General features: G+C 36.7%; 2 protein-coding genes across 4 annotated transcripts in view; both read right to left on the bottom strand.

Annotated features, from left to right (window-relative positions):
• Window positions 1–54: 54 nt before the first annotated feature.
• Window positions 55–20667, bottom strand: pdss1 (prenyl (decaprenyl) diphosphate synthase, subunit 1). Of its 3 annotated transcripts, none has more exons than XM_084398747.1 (11): window positions 20441–20667; window positions 19953–20020; window positions 17580–17706; window positions 17282–17409; window positions 17058–17199; window positions 12795–12906; window positions 12605–12714; window positions 12436–12516; window positions 8598–8711; window positions 8368–8448; window positions 55–529 (listed from the first exon to the last, which is right to left on the bottom strand). In XM_084398747.1, exons 1-11 carry the CDS (start codon window positions 20582–20584, stop codon window positions 389–391), a joined length of 1248 nt encoding a protein of 415 aa, XP_084254873.1. In that variant the 5' UTR covers window positions 20585–20667; the 3' UTR covers window positions 55–388. The 3 variants fall into 3 exon arrangements, with proteins under 3 accessions (XP_084254873.1, XP_084254874.1, XP_084254872.1); XM_084398748.1 differs by having other exon boundaries at window positions 12608–12714; window positions 17282–17412; window positions 20441–20655; XM_084398746.1 differs by having other exon boundaries at window positions 17282–17412; window positions 20441–20654.
• A 579-nt stretch (window positions 20668–21246) lies between these two features.
• LOC311283900 (NACHT, LRR and PYD domains-containing protein 12-like) overlaps window positions 21247–23117 on the bottom strand; it is a 43919-nt gene continuing 42048 nt past the window's right edge. Inside the window, exon 13 of the mRNA XM_084398660.1 lies at window positions 21247–23112. Within this exon, the coding sequence (XP_084254786.1) occupies window positions 23108–23112 (5 nt within the window). The 3' untranslated portion in view covers window positions 21247–23107. The remainder of the gene's footprint in view (window positions 23113–23117) is intronic.

The raw sequence follows: 23117 nt of genomic DNA, 5'->3' as shown, positions 1-23117 counted from the left end.
ATAAGAAATTATGTAATGTTTATTTTCATCAGAAAAAAAGAGTCAAACAGGCTGTTTACTTTAAAAAATACCTTCTTTAATTTAAGTAAATAGCCAGTGAACTTTAAGGCCTTGGTTGTTATTGAGCACTTACAGTGGAATCAAAGACGTTTGGCCTTTCGTAGTGTGGACGGATGTTTAAGAGAGCGTCTGTAATGGACACACACACACACACACGTGACAGTAGCACATCTGTGCTACACCTGGAATTACAATGATCTCGCAGAGTTAGTCCTCCTGTACCAGTGAGACCCCTCTCACAGAGGTCAGCGGAGGTCAGGGCTCTGCGATTACAGTACGGTAAACCCTGCAGAGGTGTAGCTGCCGGAGTGTGAGTCTGCGTGCAGCTTCACTTGTCTCTGCGCAACATCAGCTCGGTCAGTCGGATGAGAGCGTCTCGTTCGGTCGACGGCCTCAGACGGCTGATCTGACGGATGGCCTCTTGACAGTAGTGTTGAGCGAGGTAGTTGGTCTGTTCCACACCGTCACTCTGAGAAGCAGAACACAGAACACAAGCTGATGAGCGAGTGAGGAGGTTTATCAACTATAGAAACTTCTGCAGTGCTTCTGGAACTCTTCTGGTTGGATGAATCCCAAGAAACTGGACTGGTTCCGATTTCTTCAACTAGGAGTAACACTTAAATATACATTTATTTATTCAAACAAATCTGGAAAAGAAATCTCTTTTTTTTTTAAATGAACATACTTAAAAAGTTTTGTTTTTAATTTGTGTTTTAAAATAGTGTAAGAAACAAATAAATCAAAAAGTATTTCTAAATTGAAAAATAAATCGACATTTAAAAAGGTTTCATTCATATTTTAAAATGTTTTACTTTCTCCATATATTTCACCACAAAAATCAAACTGATATTGTATTTTGATTTAAGAAAATTAAGCCTTTTTTTTAGAAGATAAAAAAAGTCATTATGACATTACTTTCCTCATAGAACATTTCCACACCAAAACTTTCTAAACTCAATATCATAATAATAATAATAAATAATCCCATTCTCATTAATGTAATGCAAAAAAAAATATATATATATATATTACAAAAATATTATAGTACTATAGTATATGTTGTAGTAAAATGATATGTAAATATTTACAGTTATGCGTATTTGTGTAGTATTTGTTCCACCATCTTCATGTGTAAACGAGCTATTAGTTATAAGAGTTAATTACACCGGCTGTGTCGTCGCTGACACATACCAACAAGCTGTATTCATTTTACTGTAACTCTTAGCTATCAAAAACATTCAAATCGCCCTGACAGTAGACAAATACGCTTTTCGGCAATATACGGCTTATTACGGCAAGTTCATGCTTTCCGTCAGCGAATGACAGCAGCTTTCTGGCAGAGCGGGAAGGAAGGATTTGATCAGAGATATGAAGCGCGGCAGGTTGGAGAGTTTTGGACTGCATACAATAATAAAAGAAACGAACAAATACATGGCGAAAGAAGTGGTAGACAGCAGAAGAGGGGATTGGGATGCTTTTTAATGAAACTTGGGAGGTGATTGGCCTTTACTCTTTCACATATCTTTTTAGCATGTGTGTGTGTGTGTGTGTGTGTGTGCGTGCCTATGTATGTATGCATTTATGTTTGTGCGTGTATGAAAAAAAAGTGTCCTAAATGAAAACTGTGCAACCCAATGTCACAAAAAAGACTTGTGTATATGTATTATAGATAATTTTTCAACTTTAAAGTGTTAGTTTCTTTGGTTCGTGATTTTTCAGCTGGAATGCCAGCTCTTTAACAGCTTTAAAGAGATTTTGCGAATGGCCAACTGAAATATGAGAGATCATATTAAGTGATATCAATACTTCTGTTCGCGGAAGGCTTAACTAAGCAGAATCCTTTCTCGGCTGATCCCTTTCATTGCGTTTATATTTCAGCAAGATTGGATGAACGTTACTATTGTTTAACATCCAGCCACACTAAAGACATGCAATCTAGGCTACCTGATGACAAGGGAACGCGTCTTTCTTTAAATAAAAACATTTTACATTTAGCCTAGTATCTTTTAGCGTATTCTTAGCCTCGTTTTTCACAGAAACACAAAATGACAGTCTCAAGCACCACCAGCAGCCCATACTGATTCTCTAAAATATCATCTTAATTTGCACCATCGGTTTATGTCTTAATCAGTGTTGAGTTTCATAAACTCGGCGTTGCGTTTGAAATCCGAATTGTATTATTATCCGTTTTTCAACCAATACATTATAACGGAAATAATAGTTTAAAGCAGGGTTTATTTTTATTTTTATAATTGAGACATCGTTATGTTTCGCTCCTCTGTCTGCGCTTCAGAGAGCATCTCAAGCGACTAAACTTATGGAAAGTTGTCAGGGAAATTATCAAATATGTGCAACGATTTATAGATTTATTTGGAACTATTTTCGTTGACGATATAGAGCAAAATAAACGTAATATTAACGACTTGTTTTTTGAATTGTATAAAATCAACGTCCTGCTGATGTTCGGGACCGCGCTCTTCCTCTTCTGATATATTGGCTTAACTAGGCTATTGTTACAAATAGAGAAAAACAAGATAGCCAACAGGAACTTTTGTGTGAATTATATTCTGTTTCAGAAATGAGCTTTTATTGTAAAAATCTGTTGATTAAGTTTGGTTGAGTGGTCTGTGCTTAAATAATAAAATGTATGCCAGCTTCACTTGCTCCCGTTTATGCACCAGCTGCAAATGCTAAAAATACATATTAAACAGCGCTAGTTTTTGTATCAACAATCATGAATTTAAAAATGTAAGTCAGTCTTTGTTTGTATTGCATGTTCACTTTTAATACAACGAAACAGCCTAGGTATCCCATCCCCCACAAACTCGTGTGGTCGACTGTGACGTCAACTCGTATGGTCGACTGTGACGTCAACTCGGGTGGCCGACTGTGACGTCAACTCGGGTGGCCGACTGTTACGTCAACTGTCGACTGTTACGTCATAATGATCGTGAGTATAAACAGTGCAGCGAATTTATTCTTCTTGTAACGAGTCGGCGATTGTGTAAGTATGCTTATTACACAGGGTTTGGGGATCTGAATTTTTATATTTTCATAATTTGGAGAAGAATCTGCTTAAACTGTGGAATGTTATTGTGTAGATTTGCTGTAGCTATATTTAGATAAATTTATATACTTTTTATTATAACTTTTTATATATATATATATATATATATATTAGTTATATATATTAGTTGGTGGACTAGTTTGACACCGCACAACAAAAACGACATAAGTTTACATTGGGTTTAAGACAACAAGCTTTCAGGTTCTTGTACTGTATGTTTACTCAATCATCTCTTCCCTTTCTCTTTCTTTCATAGTGTTTCACAGATATAAACTGCAGAAAGTATTGTTCACTTCTACTTCATTTTCGAGTATGTCAACCATGCCCACCATTTTTGAGAGTGTAGAGCAGTCCTCATCTACTGAATTGTCAGATGAGCTCACTACGGCCCTTGCTGCGGGGCGCTGGTGGGCGATAATGGAGGTTTCAGACCCCATATCTGAGTATCCTGAGTATGAGGACCTCATCTCAGACCAGTGGTGGGAAACGGTGGAGGAAGGAGAAACATCATGCCCCACATCCCTGGTCTTCAGTGATGCAGCTGAGAAGGCTCATTCCCAGCACTCCGGCTTCTCAGATGGGAAATATGAGGAGGGAGATCTGAAGACCACGAGGCAGTGGAGGCAGCAGAAATCTCCCAGTGCTAAAAAAGAGGACCTCACCTCATCCCTGGTCTTCAGTGATGTATCTGAGAAGGCTCGTTCCCAGCACTCCGGCGTCTCAGATAGGAAATATGAGGAGGGAGATCTGAAGACCACGAGGCAGTGGAGGCAGCAGAAATCTCCCAGTGCAAAAAAAGAGGACCTCACCTCATCCCTGGTCTTCAGTGATGCATCGGAGAAAGCTCAGCGCTCAAGTTTCTCTGATACAACAAGGGCCATGGACCAGAGGAGAAGTTGGAGGCAGAAAAAGCCACAGATAGCATCTGTGCCTGCTGTGTCCCCAGCTCAGAACTCAAGTTTCTCTGATACAACAAGGGCCATGGACCAGAGGAGAAGTTGGAGGCAGAGAAAGCCACAGATAGCATCTGTGCCTGCTGTGTCCCCAAAGGAAGCACCTGTGCCCAAAGGGTCCCAAACAAGAGGAAAACTGAGGATCCCTGAACATTTGACTAAACATCTGAAAAGGGCTGCGTTAGAAACACCCATACCCATCCAGTCTCTACCACCACCAGAGGCTTCCTCAAAGGTGCTCACATGCTCCTCACATGGAGCACCGATGCCAGACAAGATCTGCGAGAGGAGAGATCCTAAAAACCCTGAGCTGCTGAGGCAGAAGAATATCCAAAAGGGAGTGTCTGTGCCTGCCAGGACCCCACAGAGAACACTTGCTCCACCGTGTTCCCCACAGCAACCACCCAGTTCTCCCGAGGGAGCACCCATGTCCAGATGGAGTAAGAGTCTATGGAGCAGTGCAGGAGTGGACGGGTCACCCGGTCGGATCCAGGCAGCAGACCAAATTGACTATTTATGTAGCATATTTGCTAAATGTTGTGTCATTTCAAATATTTAATTGTAATTGTACATGTACACATGAATAAAAGGTTTTCAAGTGGTGAGTTCCTCATCCAATAAAAAATGTGTCTTAGTTTCAATTCATTTGACCATTATTTGTTTTATTTTTCAGGTAATATTTTTTTTCATTCAAAACATTGTTAAATATAAATATTTTTCATTAAGAGCTCAGCCAAGAAATATTTGTTTCGACGAATGTACAATTTCAAGGTTACACACAGGGCAGCGCACGGGCATTAAACACAAATCTCGACCAGTCACCAGACCGCTCTTCAAGTCTACGTTCCGTGGATCACTTTCCTGCACCGGAGAGAATCATCGGTTGCATCGCGGATAAACTGAAGTAAGTGAAACAAACTACCATTTAAATGTGCTGCTGTATTAAGTAGCCTGTACATTTTATGCCAGACATGTTGCTCTGCTGACTTTCTCTGGTAGATAAGTATATGTAGGCCTACATTCGTTTGAAAATGTTAACTTGGTGTTAGCTCGCTTAGTGTACACTAGGTAAGTTAACGTTAATATGTTGACGTTGGGACCATAAGTTTACCCGTGGCTTATTTTGATTTTTCAATGGTAATTAACGTGAACATTTAATCACTGAACGTATCTCGAGTCAGCGTCATAAGAATAACGTTAAAACCGTAGAAGTTAACCTGATCAACAACTAACTTAAGTGAATGAGCTACATCTAAAGCGACTGGCTTACACGTGTGATTAATGGTAACGTTAGCTAACAGTTATGACTGGCGACACACACATTAGTCATTTATTTATGGCTTGTAAGCATAGAAGTATTGCGGCGTTGGGGCCAATCGGTTGATGTTGGTTGTTTTCAAAAAAGTGTAGTACTAGCCAGAGGACACTGGGGGGCGGTAAAAAAACAAAACAAAAAAACGTTTTTTCGTGGCTTTAATAGGGTTGACACACTGTTGAATCATATTGTAATGATTATAATATCAACTGATAAGTATATTGTGATAAAGATTGTTTACCCTCAGAGAAGGGTCTGTCGGAGAAGGAAGAGGCTGAAAAAAGTCTTCAGCAAGAAAGCATGGCGATCTTCGTCATCATCTAATATTTTTTTCTTTGCTGTAACCTTTTCCGTCCTCACAAATAAACATAACTTAATTGTTACCTCTGTGTTGCTCTTGGTTGTTTCTGCCACTTCATATAGCAACAAATTACATCTCACATAAATGTTGTGTTATCATCCCTTTTAAACATCTTTAAGCACCTAACAACAATATATAAACTGTGTATTTATTTATTTGTCAATGACACACACATTAATTAGCACTGGTGTTATATAAACAGATCATTTTCATCTGCTGTCACTGGGCTCATTAAATTCACACACTAAGCCAAAGAATAGCATTGTAACAACATATATACTTCATATTTTCCACAATTTATGGCTGAAGACAATGGCTATGTAATTAAACTGATTCACTATTTCAGTATACATTATCTTGCAACAATAGCCTGCATCCCAAACATCATCAGATAAAGGTTTGTTTTAATTGTTATGACAGATTTAAGTCCAAAGACTTTTACTATCCTTTACATTTATCAGTGGACCTTTTCTATACAATATATATATATATATTAGGAAGCTTCTTTGGTGCATGTTTCACTAGATTTGCTTTTGCTATGTATACTTGAAGTACAATATACAGAAAAACTGAATCTCTAAATCTCTATTCATAAATATTTATTTCTATAAATTATTCCATATATTTACATATAATAAACTAACTTTCTGATATAGTGTAATATAAAATATGTAATTTACTGAATGTTTTGATTAATATTTTGCATGGTCTTGCAAAAGACAATATACGAAGGAATCAGAATGCATGAAAAGCTAGCCTAGTCCTACCAGACTCTCGTGCATTTCATTTGTACAGAGAGTCTGGCCACTGTCCATTGACAAGCGTTAACTTCCTTGAACGTGGCTACTCTGTTGAAGTTTAAAACTATTGGATCTGCCATAACCAATCGCTAACATTTGGTCGTGACGTAACCCTACAACTCAAACTAGCGCACGACCTCAACGTCATCGTTCTCAGCCACTCCCTCTGCTCGCTGATTGGACCGGTAAAAATTTGACCGGAGAAAACCCGGAATATACCGCAAACCCAGACGGAGTACTGAAGGAAAATGAAAATTGAGCAGAAGTACGTAGGAGGGCGGAGCCATGCTAAATGCAAACTGCATATTACTATGATATATATCAAGCAGTGTTCAATTTGTGTCTAAGCACTTATAGGTGGTTCCCCTTGATTGCATAACATTTTAAATATTGAAATCATTAAATTATGTTTTTAAATATTAAACCAAGCCCACCCGCGCTCCCTTTATAGCGCGGCTGACTGAGCTCACGCAAAAACTCCTGTCATTATCAATGAATCTAAACACACACTGTATAATACAGTGAGGTTTTGTAATCAAAATTATCCAACCCCCATTGCAAATCAGGTTTATTTGCAAAATGTACAGACTTTGCAATGAACAAATCAAACAAAAGTTATAGAAACAGCTCAACACAACAAACGTTTCAAGTGGTTTCCCCAAATTCAACTTTTAATGACTTCTGCAGTCTCAAAATTATTTTGTAAAACATTATATTTAAATCTCTTATTTACATAATGTCTACGCTTTGTTATAATGAGATGATTTGCAAGAGTGAAGAACTTAGTTAAACAGTGTTTTGAGGGATACTGAGCAGATTCTGACTAACATACAGTAAACACCTCTTATTGGCCATTGCTTTCAACAGACATGCCTGTGATTGGCTACAATATTCAACGCTGCAAAAACACGTTGTATAGAAACCTTTGCAATTAGAAACCAGAGCTCACAAATTTTACAATTTTAAAAACCCATCGGATCTACACAAATGACCTATTTGGTGACAAGTTTGCATCCCTGATTCTGACTATGGTAAAAATGACAGTATTACAGTAATGAGCTCAAGAAGAATAACAAAAAACGCTAAAGTAAAACATCTGTTAGCGTTAATGAGACTTTTGGGGGGAAACTGTCATACAAAATGTCACATTATAAAAATATCATACAATTCTTACAGGTTTGATTTACTGACTTTCTTTCCTTGTAATATTGGGGTGAAATGTATGGAAGCTTGTTTCCGCCTTGGAATAAAAAATGTAAATGTAATTGCGACTTTTTATCTCACAATTCTGACTTTTTTTCTTAAAATTGTGCAATATAAAGTTGCAATTGTGAGTTATGAAGTCAGAATTGCATGATATAAAGTCTTTATCTCTCAGAATTGTGAGTTTATATCTCACGATTCTGACTTTATAACTCGCAATTGCGACTTTAAAGTCAAAGTTACGAGATGTCAACTCACAATTGTAAGAACAAAAGTCAGAATTGTGAGCAATTATCTTCTCAAAAATGTTATTCCGTGGCGGAAACAAGCTTCCATAGAAATGTGACCTGGGGTCAGTTGCATAAACATAGCCATTAAGTTAAGACTGTGTCTTAAGAACTAGTATGACCAACTAGCAGTTAGTTAGGGGTAATCGAGTCTTACTTTTTGGTATCAAATTAGACAAATCTACGTTTTATGTAACAGACTTGTATGAACACTCTAAGAGAAAGAATTGGATGACTCACTTGTAAGACTAGTCTTAGTGTTTTATGAAACCAGACATGTTTTCATGAGATTCACATGTGTACAACACAAATCCTCCTCACCTTCAGGACATATTGCCAGGCTCGATCCACATCTCCATCAGAGCTGAAGCGCCTCATTATCATTGCATGCAGCTCAGGAAACTAAACAGAGAAAGAAGAGTGAAAGGTCTTTAGAAAATCCAAACTGTTTTACAAATAAACCAAGTCAACCATTAGACCTGATTCCCCTTTCTGTCCTTCAGGGACGTGACGTCATATTGTGAGAGCACAGATGCGTTCAGCTGTCGTACCTGTTGGCAAGCAAACAGAACGGGCCCGGTGGCCAGACCCAGTTTGAGATCGGCGGCTGACGGCTTCCCCAGGCGGTTTGCACAGGAGGTGAAGTCCAGAATGTCATCCACAAGCTGAAAAAGACAATTAAGTTGTATTTTACTTTAAACATAATTCAAGATAAAACCAATGTGACCTGTAATGAATCATTGGTAATGAAAGAATTCAGCTATACCAGCACAGATTTATTAAAATATGCAGCCACAACCTAAATTTTTGGCCCATATTTTTACTGCTTAAAGGGATAGTTCGGCCAAAAATGATATTTAACCCATGATTTACTCACCCTCAAGCCGTTCGAGATGCATATGTCAATCTTTTTTCAGACGAACACATTTTCAGTTATTTTAGAAAATGTCTTATATCTTTCAGTGGTTATAATGTGAAGCTATGGGGTCCACCTCCTTCAAGTCCCAAAATGTGCATGCATCCTTCACAAAAGTAATCCATCCGGCTCCAGGGGGATAAACGAAGGCCTTCTGAGGGTAATCCGTGCGGTTTTATCGTAAAAATATACATATTTAAAACTTTATAAACGAAAATAACTGGCTTCCGGTAGCGGTCGACGCGCGTTCATGGAGATGGATGCTGGCGTATGACGTAGGACGTAGCGTAGGAAGCGTCGTGACGTAGAATGAACGTAGAGTTTTGTTCTGCTCTCTGGCTGCGCTGTCACGTTCGTTCTACGTCACGACGCTTCCTACGCTACGTCCTACGTCATACGCCAGCATCCATCTCCGTGAACGCGCGTCGACCGCCTTCGTTTATCCCCCTGGAGCCGGATGGATTACTTTTGTGAAGGATGCATGCACATTTTGGGACTTGAAGGAGGTGGACCCCATTGCTTCACATTATAACCACTGAAAGATCTAAGACATTTTCTAAAATAACTGAAAATGTGTTCGTCTGAAAAAAGATTGACATATGCATCTCGAACGGCTTGAGGGTGAGTAAATCATGGGTTAAATATCATTTTTGGCCGAACTATCCCTTTAAAGTTGCAGAGTAAAATTTTTGTACTATTAACAGAACTGAAATCTATCTGGTGACGTGTTTGAGACTTATTCACCTTTACTTCTAGTGTTGCTAGTGACAGAAATGACACACTGCAGCTTTAACTGGAAGAACCAGACGGTTTTTAGCCGAAACAGCAATTTTCAGTTTCTCGATTTTCAAATTCTGTCAATTTTATCACGAAATTCAAACAATAAATGTCATTTCGGCAATAGCTCAAGAGTTAGCTATAAAAAGAACTCTAGAGAGCAGCATTTTTCTAAATTACATATTAAATATATTTTTACTTAACCTGTTGTCTTCATTCTTTTAATATATGTTTAAATAAATCTGTCATGAAAAAAATACAATAATTTAAATGTTTATATTTCACCAGAAAATTTGAGTAGAAAATAGGGCTGGGAGAAAAAAAATAGATTCACCTAGGTATCACGATTGTTTTTTTAACAATTTTAAAATCGATTTTGTTTTTATTACAGAATCGATATTAATTCAAATTAAATTGCTTTATTTTTGTCCTTGCTTATAGACGAGGTTGACCGAAGTTAGCCACTTTCATTCCAACAGAGTGTTAAGGGACGTAACATCCCTTTCAAGTGGACGTGAGACTGAAAGCCCTCGCGCTGCTCATATGCTGAGAGAGAGATAAGACAGTAGAGCTGCACGATTCATCTTTAAAAGACTGTGATCTCGATTCAAACACCCACACGATCTTTCAATTCGTCTGTCTATTAAACTCATATCGCAACATTCAAATCTGTGTTGGCGCTGCCGCTGACCCAGAGAGAGCTGTCATGAAAGAGCAGTCTTTTCAACCTCATAGTATCATTATTTATGTGATACAATAGTCATAGAAGTACTGGGAGAAAAGTTTAAGGTTCAAATATAAACACTGATGTCTATGATAGCATTAAAATAACGCGTTTATCGATTACATTGTTTCACAAGTGACTGTTTACAAATGTATTTATTGAATCATTTATTAAAGAGAATGTAGTACCGTATCCTCCTGGGACCCAAGAATAGACTTTTGTCCACTGTAGTGGACATTATATTTTAGTGAATTTCTCTGACATCATACATGTCACATGACACAACCTGGGTGTCCTGTAAAGAGCACATTCAGGACTTTTCAGAGATACCAAATGTTTGGAGGTTTCACCATGAAAACAACTACTCCTTGGTCTTTAAAAATGTCTGACATTAATTTAGTGATCAAATGTAGCATTCTTATGGAAATATGATAATATATTGTAATTATAATTTAAATTGGACTACTTTTCAAATTGTATTTCATAAAACAACATCTCAGGAAAATGTTAAGGGGTTTCAAATAAAAAAATTACTTTCTGTTACAGAACAGGGCGTTGATTTCATACGTGTCCACTGTAGAGGACACCAGGACTTAAATCATGTTTATCAGGCATTTTGTGAGACACAGCAAGTGAATATGGAAATAAATTATACATCAATATTCCTATGAAATATTAGATATTATTACTCCAATTAATGCCAATTATTACTCCAATTATTACACTTCTTTTTTCATTAAATGTTGCTCCAAGAACACATTAATGTGCAAATTAGATACAGTGTATAGATACATTGCATTGAATGGGAATATTAATTTATTGCCATTTTACCCACATATTGCATAAAGTAAAATGGTGTATCAATTCATTCCGTTATTTCTTTCATAACATAGTTGAAAATAATCTTTATACAAATTTTGGTTGAAAAAATCCTGAAACCCCAAAATTTATTGGTGATTGAAAAAAAAATCCCATTGGTTTTGCCTATACATATAATTTCATGTCATTTTATTTTTTAAACAACTTAGTCCTGGCGTCCACTACAGAGGACATAACATAACGTATGAATAAAATATTATTTTTCCAAAATGTTTTTTTACCATTTGTTTATTGTGCTCTAAACAGTGTGATGACATGGAAAAAAACTAAATTCACAAAACTTTTTTTTTCTGGGTCTCAGGAGGGTATGATGATTCTGAAACAAGTCAGACAGTTGTGAGAAACAAAGTTGAGAAAAATGTGATGAATTGTTTTTGAATATGATATACATCATGTACAGTCTGTATAAGTGAATGATTTAACTTTTCCCCATGGTCTAGTGTTAAAAAAAGAAAAAAAGAAAAAATAATTTGCAGTATCGAATCGCAATACTTGTAGAATCGCAATTCTTAAAAAGAAAAAAAAAAATGCAATACATTTCGTATCGGCACCCAAGTATCGTGATAGTATCGAATCGGGAGATAGGTGTATCATCCCAGCCCTAGGAGAAACAATTAATTTTATTAAAAAATTTATATAAAAACCACCTTATGTACAATTTAAATGTTTGTACAACTCAGTTTTATTTGAGCGTTTATTATTAAACAAATATGATTCATTCTAAATTAAATAAAATCTCCGGTTTTCAGCTAAATGACAATTTCAATTTTGCCAAGTGCATCGAGAATTTTCAGTTTCAGCCCAGAATTTTCACTCTGGTGCATCACTAACCAGAAGAAACTTCTACTGCTGAAGTTTCTGTTATAATTCATAATTAACTACAATTACTTCCAGCATTTGTAACTGCAACAAAAGAACCATTGTCAACTTGGAGATCACAGACCACTGCATTACAACTAACATGCAAACAACGACAGATTCTATTTACACTGTGTAGATTAAATGCTTTATAAAATTAAGTGTGAATAGTGATAGACTAGATGCTATTTAAGCCAAGTGAAAATAGCATTTCACATGTAAATGAACAAATTACCTGGAATGCAATGCCAACGTTTCGTCCATACTGATAGGCTATCTCATGCACCTCGGGATCAGAATTCACCAAAATTGACACCTAAAATTCAAAAGAAATAATGCTGGTGTTCAACTTCTCGTTCAGCTCTGAACTTCATCTTATTATTGTTAAAACGGAACGTACATACTGCCTTACAACTGTTTGCAATGAGACTTGCAGTCTTCTTGAAGGTTTTCTCGAGGTAGTGCTTGAATCTCTCGTTTTCATTCTCTTTAGACCCTAGCTGCATGAATTCACCTGGAATTCATCAATGAAAAACATTAATAACACGTCCACTGTATAAAACAAGCCTCGTGCATAAATCTGTGGAGACTCACCTCGTACAAGGTCTTCTATAACTTGTGACAGCACAGAAACTACTGTATTGTTCCCAATACGCGCTAATGCCATGGAGGCTGCAGACAGAATGAAATCTCCAGCCAGGATAGCCTAACAATTACAGATACAAATATTTTTATATTTAATAACAACATTATTCAATTCTCTATAGAAGCTTGTTTCTGCCAAGAAATGTAAAAAATAAAGGTAAGTGCAACTTTTTTGACAATTCTGAACTTTTTCTCTCTCAACAGCGAGTTTATATTTCACAAAAAAAAGCCAACTGTGAGATATCAGATTTGTGTTTTCATACCTCGCAGCGCTGGCTTTTCTAGAAATGTAGAGATTTAAACTTGCAATTGCAAAAAATAAAGTCAGAATGCCTCTCAGAATTGCGACTACATTTCTAAGAATTGTGAGAAACTCGCAATTGCGAGTTATTAAGTCTGAATTGCGAGATATAAACTTGCAATTTTGAGGAAAAAAGTCAGAATTGTGAGATATAAACTCACAACTGCAAGAAGGAAAGTCACCGATCTGCCTATCACAGAATTGCGACTGTGTTTCTCAGAAATGTAAGATTAAAGGTGAACTAAGTAACTTTTTTACCTTAACTGAACAGCTTCGGAGTCATTGGAATGGTTATATTACTTATTTCGGGTTGAATGGTGGTCGTTTCGCACCCCCCTGGTGCCCGTGAGCGGAAAATTCGCACTTGCAACTTTGGAAGTCTCGCGTGATATCAGGTCTCGCGATGTAAACAATTGCTTTACGGCCAAAAGAAATCTGCTAAAATGCCGTCATTATTGCGCTCCCTCACGCTGTTCGAACCCGAATGAAGAAGACGTTTTAAAGAATGTCCTATCTGCTTTGATGTCGTTGATCTACTAGCCTCTGGTGTCTGAGAATAGCCAACGAGTTTTTACAACAGTGTTGTCAAATATCTATTCCGAAGCTGTGGGGGGAGCTCTAGAGAGAAAGCTGCGAGCAAAAAGCGAGAATACAGCGAAGAAATCCCGAAGCTACTGAATGCAGCTTTAACTTGCAATTGCGAGTTATATAAAGTTGAATAGCAAGATATAGGCCCGGTTTCACAGACAGGGCTTAGATTAAACCAGGATAAGACCGTAGTTCAATTAAGACATTTAAGTAGCTTTTATAAACGTGCCTGAGAAAAAAAAACATTACTGGTGTGCATCTCGAGACAAAATAATGGAACTGAAATTTTATAAGATATGTCAGTGCAAGTTGCTTTCAGTTAACCCTCTGGGGTCTGAGGTGTTTTTGGGGTCCTTGAGATGTTCTGACATGCCCTGACATTTGTGCTTTTTTCAGTTGCTTATAAACATAGTAATGGCAAAAAAAAATTACACACTATTTAGCACAAACAGGGCTACCATAATATGTGAGCAACAAGAATGTACATGTCTGCATTTTTGAGAGAATAATGTTTATGCGTGGTTATTGAAAAAACTAAAAACTAAAGTTTCTGAAATAAGACCACAAAACACACACTAAATATGTGCCAATAAGACTTTTGTCTAATGGATGTCATCGCCTAGTGTTTTTTCTTCAAAATTATGTGAAAATCACCCTGCCTAATCCTTCACATAACACAATACATTGATTTGAATTTTGCAAAGCACTTTCTGTTTGGAAAGGCCATATGCGGAGTGGGCGTCACAGATCATGCATATGTAGTGGTTCACACCTGAGGACCGCATACTTAATGAGCCATTCATTCAGGTGAGTCACTGAGCCACAAGAATGCAAGAGCAACAGTTGGAAGCATCTCAATTCTTTTTTATTTTTCCACATATTGTGCTTGCAATTTGGCCTATAATAGCCAAGGAAAACATGTAATTGTGCAGTTAATTCTCATACTGTATTTTCAGTTTTGGAATATTTATCCTCTCCCCAAATTTGTCACTAATAAAACACAATAAAAATTATTTAAAGAAAAGGCTTATATTTACCTTTTAATAGTTTGTTTACATCTACCTTGTAAATATTTAAATAAACAACAATTCAAGTGTAATCTTTCTTTGTACAAACTAAAGTATACATTTTATCATACATATTTCAAAGTTAAGGATTTGATTGATTATTTGATTATTTTTGACAAAAAAATTGGCAAATAAAAGCTTATTTGAGGTGGCAGATATTTTACAGTAAAAATGTATAATCTATACAAAACTAATCAACGAAATGTTGTCTTTCATATGTCTGTAACATAGGTCTTTCATTTTTATTATAAGGAATATAAATGCTAATTTGCAGTTTAATACGTTGCTTATACAAATATATATATGTGCATACACACACACACACACATATACATGTGTATATATTTATACACAAAAATAAATTTTATTTATATTTTTTATATACATTTTTTTTTCCACAAATTGTGCTTGTAAATTGTATAATATCCAAGGTAAACATGTCTAGTAATTGTGCAGTAAATTCTCATACTGTATTTTCAGTTTTGGAATATTTATCCTCTCCCCAAATTTGTTACTAATAAAACACAATAAAAATTATTTAAAGAAAAAAAAATTATATTTACCTTTTAATAGTTTGTTTACATCTACCTTTTGAGGGACATTTTCCCTTATTATTATTATTCCTCACAGCGCTGCGAGACGGTGTAAACAAGTAATGATCTGAATAAACTTGTGTTTTCTTGAGCTGATATGGGGCTCGAGAAAACACAGCCCCTCACAGGTTTGCGCCGTGGATTCCCGCGAGTCAGACGCGGATACTGTGTTTGTTTTAGGCTCGCGCAGTCTTCACTCGGACGCGCGCTTCAATCCGTTGTGGAGACTCTCTTTTCGTTCCAGTGAAATTACAAAACAAAATACACACACACACATGTCTCTGCCTGATATACAACCACTGATAAACATAATCTGATTTGACAAAAAAAAAAAAAAAACTATGAGTGCAGATTTGAACTCAGAACCTTTGACACGCTAGGCAAATGTTCTACCACTAGACCACTTGATGATCTCCAGTTCAAGCACCTTATGTTGTGATTGCTAGCCTATTTACTTTTTATGTATTAAATCCAGGAAATTTGTTAATGAAAATAATATTAAAATTAAGATACAATTAAAACAAAACGAAATTCGTTTTAAAGAATGGATTTGTGCTTTCTGTTTTGAAGTCTCTGTGAAAGTTTGAAAGTCTTTTAGTGCTGCTTCAGAGCGCTCGCGTCCATAATGGAGAACTGTCACGTAATATTGTTTTTTCCTCATAAATGCGAACATGTGTCAACTAATGCAAGTAAATTTAAAAAGACTTACCCGAAATATTATCCACGGCTGGATCAAGTCGCTCAACGTTCGTCGCTCAAAATACAAACGTTCGTCGTCAGAGTCCTGCTCTTCTTCTGAGCAAAATTTGAACTCGTGTCATCTTCCAACAGCACAGGAAAGTGAATAAATGAAACTTGCTGGTTTTAAGGCATTTCAGGGGGCGTTTACCTTATTTTGCATAGATCACCTCAGCTCATTATCTTATGAATAGCGCGCTCTGCGAGTGGGTGTGAACTCATTACCGATAATTAGGTGAGACGGGAGAAACTGTACTTCTCTTTAGTTTCTTACAGATTACATTGCAGGAGAATATTTGTTTTGAATGTGAATTGTTTTATTTAAAAGTAGAAATTTAAAGCTTTCTTTAGACGCATGTTTCATGGTTGTGTGATAAGTATTAGCTGAGTTTCAGTTCATTTTCCAGACTTGTTTCAAAAAGATTTTTGCGGAGACAGAGTGAGCTGAAAGCGCACCCTGTTTATTTTATTTATTTAAAAATAAAAACAAGGTTTTGATGTTAATGTGAGTGTACACAAAAAAAAGAAGACCCTCTATAGTTTATAATCATGTATTTATTTTATTAATATGACCGTAAATGACGGACTTTTTTAAGTTTATGTTGCTGCTATGTGAAAAAAATCCAGCAAAACGCGGGGGTGCGTTTGCCGACCTCAGAGGGTTAAAACAGCTCAAACAAGCATTTTAGTCTGGGACTATAGGCTTAAACCGTGTTTGTGAAAACAGGGGTTAAACTTTCAATTTTGAAGAAAATATTTTTTTTATATATATTTTTTTTTATTATTATTGCCTGGCAGAAACAAGCATCCATCGTTCCCAACTGATTTTCCTTCAGATTTCAAATTAGACATCAACAAAGTACCAAAATGTGTGACCAACAGCAGAAAACCACCGATCTGTTGTATAATCAGACGAGTTACTCACTTTTTTCTCTCCCCACAATTTATTAATGGTGTTTTTCCCACGCCTTGTGTCCGAGTCATCGATGACGTCATCGTGCACCAGGCTGGCAGTGTGGATCATCTCAGAGATCATAGCGATAGAGCGCTGCGCCGGCAGCAAGACCCTGAGGACATCAGATGTGCCTTATTAACACTGACTGATGCATCACACACACACACACACACAGCACTGAAGTGCATTCTCACCCCTCTTTATTGCTGTGGACGTTACAAGCTCGAGCCATCAAGATCACAATCATTGGTCGAAAGGCTTTTCCCTTCCCATCAAAGTAATAATCACAGAGTGCTTTGAGCTCGGCTTTAGACACCAGCAGCTGCTGAACAGATATTAAAGAAGGTCAGTTTGAGTACATCCCAGAGAAGTGGTGGAAAGTGTTTGGGCATTACTAATTACTAAATATAATACTTCATAAAACAACAGTGGACAAGAACAACAATGTTTAGTGGTAAAGCTATGTAGTACTGTGCAGTTTTCTTGCTGTACCTTTTTTATGTCTTCATATAAATCTTGCAAGTCCTTTTGTGCGAGTGAGAAAGGATCTTTTAACTTTGCATCACTGTGTATACTGCAACAGACCCGTGGTGTTGAGAACAGACATCTATACCTGTGCCTGAGACACAAACATGGAAAAAAGATTCAATAAAACACAATAATAAAAAACATATGTTTCTAGTTGAAATGTGCACGTATGAATGAATCTATAAATAAGGGAGAGCAGGGCTAGTTGACAAACTGACAATTGACCCTTCACTAAGCCACGCCCGAAAACCGCCACAGGCCAATCGTGGCTTAGCAACCGTAACTAGGCGCGGGAGGTCTGGCAAGCTTTCGAGCGAGGGAAACATGCCGAAGCGTTCTGCGTATGGATTGTGCAAATCTGATACCCGGTATCCTAAAAGTTTGGACGGGGTGGTGGATTTTGTTCCCTTCCCGAAACCTAAAACCCAAGGGGAGAAATGCCAGGCGTCATCTTCATTATAAATATAGCGCTTGTACATTTCTAACAATGTAGATTGTTCACAAAGCAGCTTTACATTGATAATAGGAAATTAAAGTAAAGTGTTTTGGCTTTATAGCAGCTCTAGAATAAAGTTATTGTCCAGCTCGTGGATCAAGCAGTGTGATTAAAGGCAAGACGGAGGCTCACTGACATAACTTAACGTTACTTCAAATTATATTTCAGCATTTTGTTAATCGACGGCCAAACTAGTACCCCAATCCGATCGCGACTCTCCCGTTGTCTAGTAAAAGTAAAAGGTAGTAAAAGGAGGGAACATCAGGGGGCTTTGCCGGAGATCTCCAAGGAAAAGGTTGGTATGCAAACTTAATCAGTTCATAACAGTAAGTTAGTCACTTATGTGACCCACGAGGTGTGAGCAGTAACGTTAGCCTGGCGCACTAAAAATATAAGCGGGAGAATGTTATCATTGCAAAGTGGTCAGGCTAATGTCTTGTGTTTATTTCACAATACTTATGGATAAGCTGTTTGATTTATAAATATTAGAATATTTTCAAATTTCACTTATGCTGCTGTGCATGAACACAGCTGTTCCTCAATTTGTGTGTTTCCCATTTGAATGATCAGCGTACGAGGCGGCTACTGCTTGCGCTGGGACCTAACGTTATAGGCTTTAGCTTAAATTTTGATGAAATTATTCTCTAATCGTTTGCATATTATGTCGTGGATATAGCCCTCGAATGCATACTGCAGTCTTGCTTTCTCATATTTTCACCTGTTCGCCAAAAATGACTAATTATCTCCTTAGGAATGTCTGAAACCGGTGCATACATACTATACTGTAATAGACGTGCCAGGCGCAAAAGCTTGACAGGCGTAGCAACAGTAACTAAGGAGGGCGGGGCTTAGCGAAGGGTCAATTAGGTTTGGTTTATTTTTCAAGTCAATATATTTAATGTATTTAAAATGTACAAGTAAAATGATGTAATGTACTTGAAATTACATATTATACATATGTAATGTATTTAAATTATGTATGTACTTAAAATGTAGTCTGTTAAACGTCTTTGCAACTTTGAAAGGGGTAGTATAAATACATTTGACCAAATCACCCATTTAAATATATTTTTAGCAGTGCTGGGCAACGATTAATCGCGAATAATCACATCCAAAATAGTTTGTGTTTACATAATATATGTGTGTGTACTGTGTGTAATTATTATTATATATATATATATATATATATATATATATATATATATATATATATATATACACACACACACACACACATGCATGTATATTTTTAAGAAATATATATATATATATATATATATTTATATGGAGAGAATTTATATAATAATATTAAGTTATTTTATGTATATATAACAATAACCTTTTTCTACTTGAATATATTTTAAATGTAAATATATTTATAATAAATTAATAAATACATTTTGAATTACTATCAATATTGAAATGTTGTGCTGCTTAATTATTATTATTATTATTTTGAAAGATGATTATGAAACAAATCTTTTGTAACGTTTTAAATGTCTTTACTGTAACTAAAACTAGTTATGTCTTTAAAGAGAAAAATATATATCCTGCTAACCTCAAACTTCTGAACAGCAACTAAATAGTTTTGTTTCAATAATTTCATAAAAAAAAATAAAACACCACACACACACACACAACTGTTTTGGCTAACTGAAACTGTCATAAGTAATACGGTAATACTCATAACATTATGCAACTAGACTTTGACCCTAATAGTTTTTTTTTTTATATATATATATAGTCCATGTTACACCTTCCCTGTGTGACAACTAGCCCCAGTGTACCTATACACATTTGTACTAACTAGTGCACATTTATTATCCATGACATTGACATACCTTGCAAGGATCATTGGTTTGTTAAAATTATGTACAGAATTATGTACAGGGCCCTGCCGGAATAAAACCTGAAAAACATAAATACCATATCATAATAAAGCTGAAAGTTGTGCAACAACCATCAAAACAATAGTACAAACTGTGCTCAGGATATAGTGTGTCTTAACATTTGCCAACACAGCTTACACAAGCACAACACAAAACTTCCTGTGCAACAATCTTGTGTACCAGTGACATTGAATGGCATGCAACACTGAGCAGTGAGTCTCTAATGCATGAGTTCATGACCTTTAACACAGAGTTCAGGCAGTTCTGTACAAACATTACTGCAATCATCTGATCGAAGACCTCTTACACTATTACAGCGCCAGACATTCGCACTCATCCTCATATCAAACCTAATGTGATCAATCATGTAAGGCAGTGATCTGTCATCCATCGGCTCTCACCGGTGACCTTCATCATCATCATCAGCGTGATCGCGTTACCTGTGTCACAGCGGAGGAAGACGCGGTTCTTCTGCTAGCTGAAGCCGTGTGTGTGAAAGCTCTTCTGCTGATCCCACAACACCAGTCCAGAACTACAGCAGCTCCAGCACTGCTCCTCCAGCACAGGCTCCACGGCAGCGCCATGATGCCCCGACCGACAGCGGCACATGCCCAGTGACGACACGTTACGGAACCGCAGCATGAACCGGAAGATAATAATGTCACGTGATGTGATGCAGACGAGGAGGATCGTTTTAGAAATAGAATAAACGGGAAGAATCGGCGTAAAACTAAAATGGGCGTGCATGGTGGCCCATAACTTCTCGCTAATTGGTTAGGTGCGATAGTTCGAAATAATAATGATCTAATTGTAAACAATAACAATAAAAACGTTATATAGTATACAAATTATTACACTCATTAGATATACACATCAATAAAAAGTAGTAGGCCTACTTATACTTTTACTGGAGAAAACTACTGGATTGTGTCTTCTTTCTGAACCAGCAGACATCTCTCACAGCTAAAAACAGAAACCACCTCCAAGGTCCATTATCTGTTCATCGAACAGCAGTCCAGGTGAAAGCTACAGGACATTATGAGGTACACAGTCGTTCTTTTTTATTCAACTAAATACATTTAGCAATATATAGGCCAAAAAAAGACTCATTATAGAATACACAGGAGGCCACCGAAGATCTAGCTATTCACAAGGAGGCGCAACAAAATATGAATTAAAGTCACTATAAAAAAAAAATAAAAAAAATGATTTGCCAATTAAATGGGCAAAATAGGTCCCCTTTAAGACTTGCTGTAACCGTAACCTGCCATTTAAAAGTATAATTTCATATTTCTATATTCAAAATGTTATATTTAAAACATTAATTTCATAACATTATATTTGCAGTTGTAATTTCAGTGTAAATACATTCATGAAAAAAAAAAAAGCGTGTTGTGATAATTTGTTGTTGGACTTTGGATAGTTTCTAAATCCCATAGAATGGACTGTATGTCTGTCTCTCAGCCATATTTTCAATCATAGAAATATGGCATCTATAGCCTAAGATCGATATTGTTTAATCATTTAAAAATTATATGTTGAGTCTGAACATTAACACTTCTTATAGGTCTGTGCTAAAAATGACAACCTTGTTGTATGACATGATTGACTGCATTGAAGGTTTCCACATATAACATCTAAATGATATCAGACTTTGAATGACCTGTAAATCAAACCTGTGACCCAAACCTTTTCAGTTTTCCTTTTCCTATGAGGGTCAAAAGTCCTGAGATACTCCCTCGACTCCCTCTGAGCAGACTAGACCATTTTGCTCATTAAGATATAATCTTAAAGGGATATTTCACCGCTGGAAAGATGAATGTGTATTTAATTTGGGTCATTTATGTAGTAGAAATGTGAAATTATTTTAGAAGTTGGTGCCTTCTAGACTGAGAAAAGCCAGAAAATGTATTTTGGCTCATAGATGAAAGACAACTCCCAGAATGCACTTGCTTCGCTGCCCTAGAGGCCACTCCCAAGCCACGCCTACCGGTTACAGAGGGCAGTATCGGAAGAAATGATACAACTAGGCTACTAGTTGACTCGAAACTGAAAAGACGCCGTTTTATGGTGAGATCCCCCTATGGGCGGGTTGAAAACATGCGAAACGAGCTCCTCCTACTGGCTGTAGTCTCTCGCCTTCTGCCAAAAAAGCCTCCGATGACAAAATGACGATTTTTGCATCGTCTGAGGGTTTTTTCCAGACACACAAAACAGAAATCTCTCGTCTCAGGGGGACATGAGGGAGGGAAGCACGGTCATTACTACCGGGTTTCTACTTATACAAAGCTTAATGCTAATCAGTGAAGTATCCCTTTAAAAATAACAGATTAAATGAATTACAAGTCACATTTCGAATAGCCTTGGTAGCAATTACTGATAAACTGAGACATGAGGGAAAACTGAGATTTAAGGATAAAATTTAATAGGTCATGATATTTAAAAAACAAAAGAAAAAAAAAAACAGAAATTAATGTTTGATGAAATCATCTTCGTCACTATTTGCCGGTAACATATTCATTTAAAATACTTCTATTACTCTTCTATAATCACATTCTTGTAAATCTATAAACTCTCTAAACTCTGTCACCTTTTCCTAAATAATAAATTATTAATATACACTGTCTATATCTTGTTGATTAAAATAATCTAATTGTCATTGAATATTGGAAGTTACACCATCAACATTGTAATCAAGCAGTGCAATATCTAATCAATAAAGTCATTTTCAGCACGTTTTACATTGACATGATCATTTAGCAGACACTTTTATCCAAAGCAACATACAAATGAGGAGAGCAATAGAAGCAATAAAACCAACAATATGGCAACAATATGCAAGTTATGTGACCATTCCCAGTTTAGTCTACAAAAAGATGCGTCTTCAGCAGTTTTCATGGGTCATCACAAAATAGAATCTTCAAGTTCAAGTCCTCTATTAGATCATTGTGGAAATCTGACACACACACACCCACACACACACACACACACCCACACACACACATACACGAGAGTGAGATCGCTGTGACGTCTTCGGTCTCTGTGTCTTCGGTCTCTGTTGACTGTGACGTCTCTCTAGCGGCTCCTTATTCACCATCAGCTGATCCTTAAACTACA

Source organism: Rutilus rutilus (assembly GCF_951802725.1).
Source record: "Rutilus rutilus genome assembly, chromosome: 24".
Classification (NCBI taxonomy): domain Eukaryota; kingdom Metazoa; phylum Chordata; class Actinopteri; order Cypriniformes; family Leuciscidae; genus Rutilus; species Rutilus rutilus.
The sequence above is the reverse complement of the archived record's forward strand: the minus strand, read 5'-3'. Positions and strand labels throughout refer to the sequence as shown.

Excerpts from the sequence above, each read along its gene's own strand:
- pdss1 (XM_084398746.1), bottom strand. The coding sequence starts at position 20,584 with ATGGCGCTGCCGTGGAGCCTGTGCTGGAGGAGCAGTGCTGGAGCTGCT. Across the intron at positions 17,413-17,579 it reads TATATGAAGACATAAAAAAG|CAGCTGCTGGTGTCTAAAGC; the intron begins GTACAGCAAGAA and ends ATATCTGTTCAG. Across the intron at positions 12,517-12,604 it reads TTGCAAACAGTTGTAAGGCA|GTGTCAATTTTGGTGAATTC; the intron begins GTATGTACGTTC and ends TTTGAATTTTAG.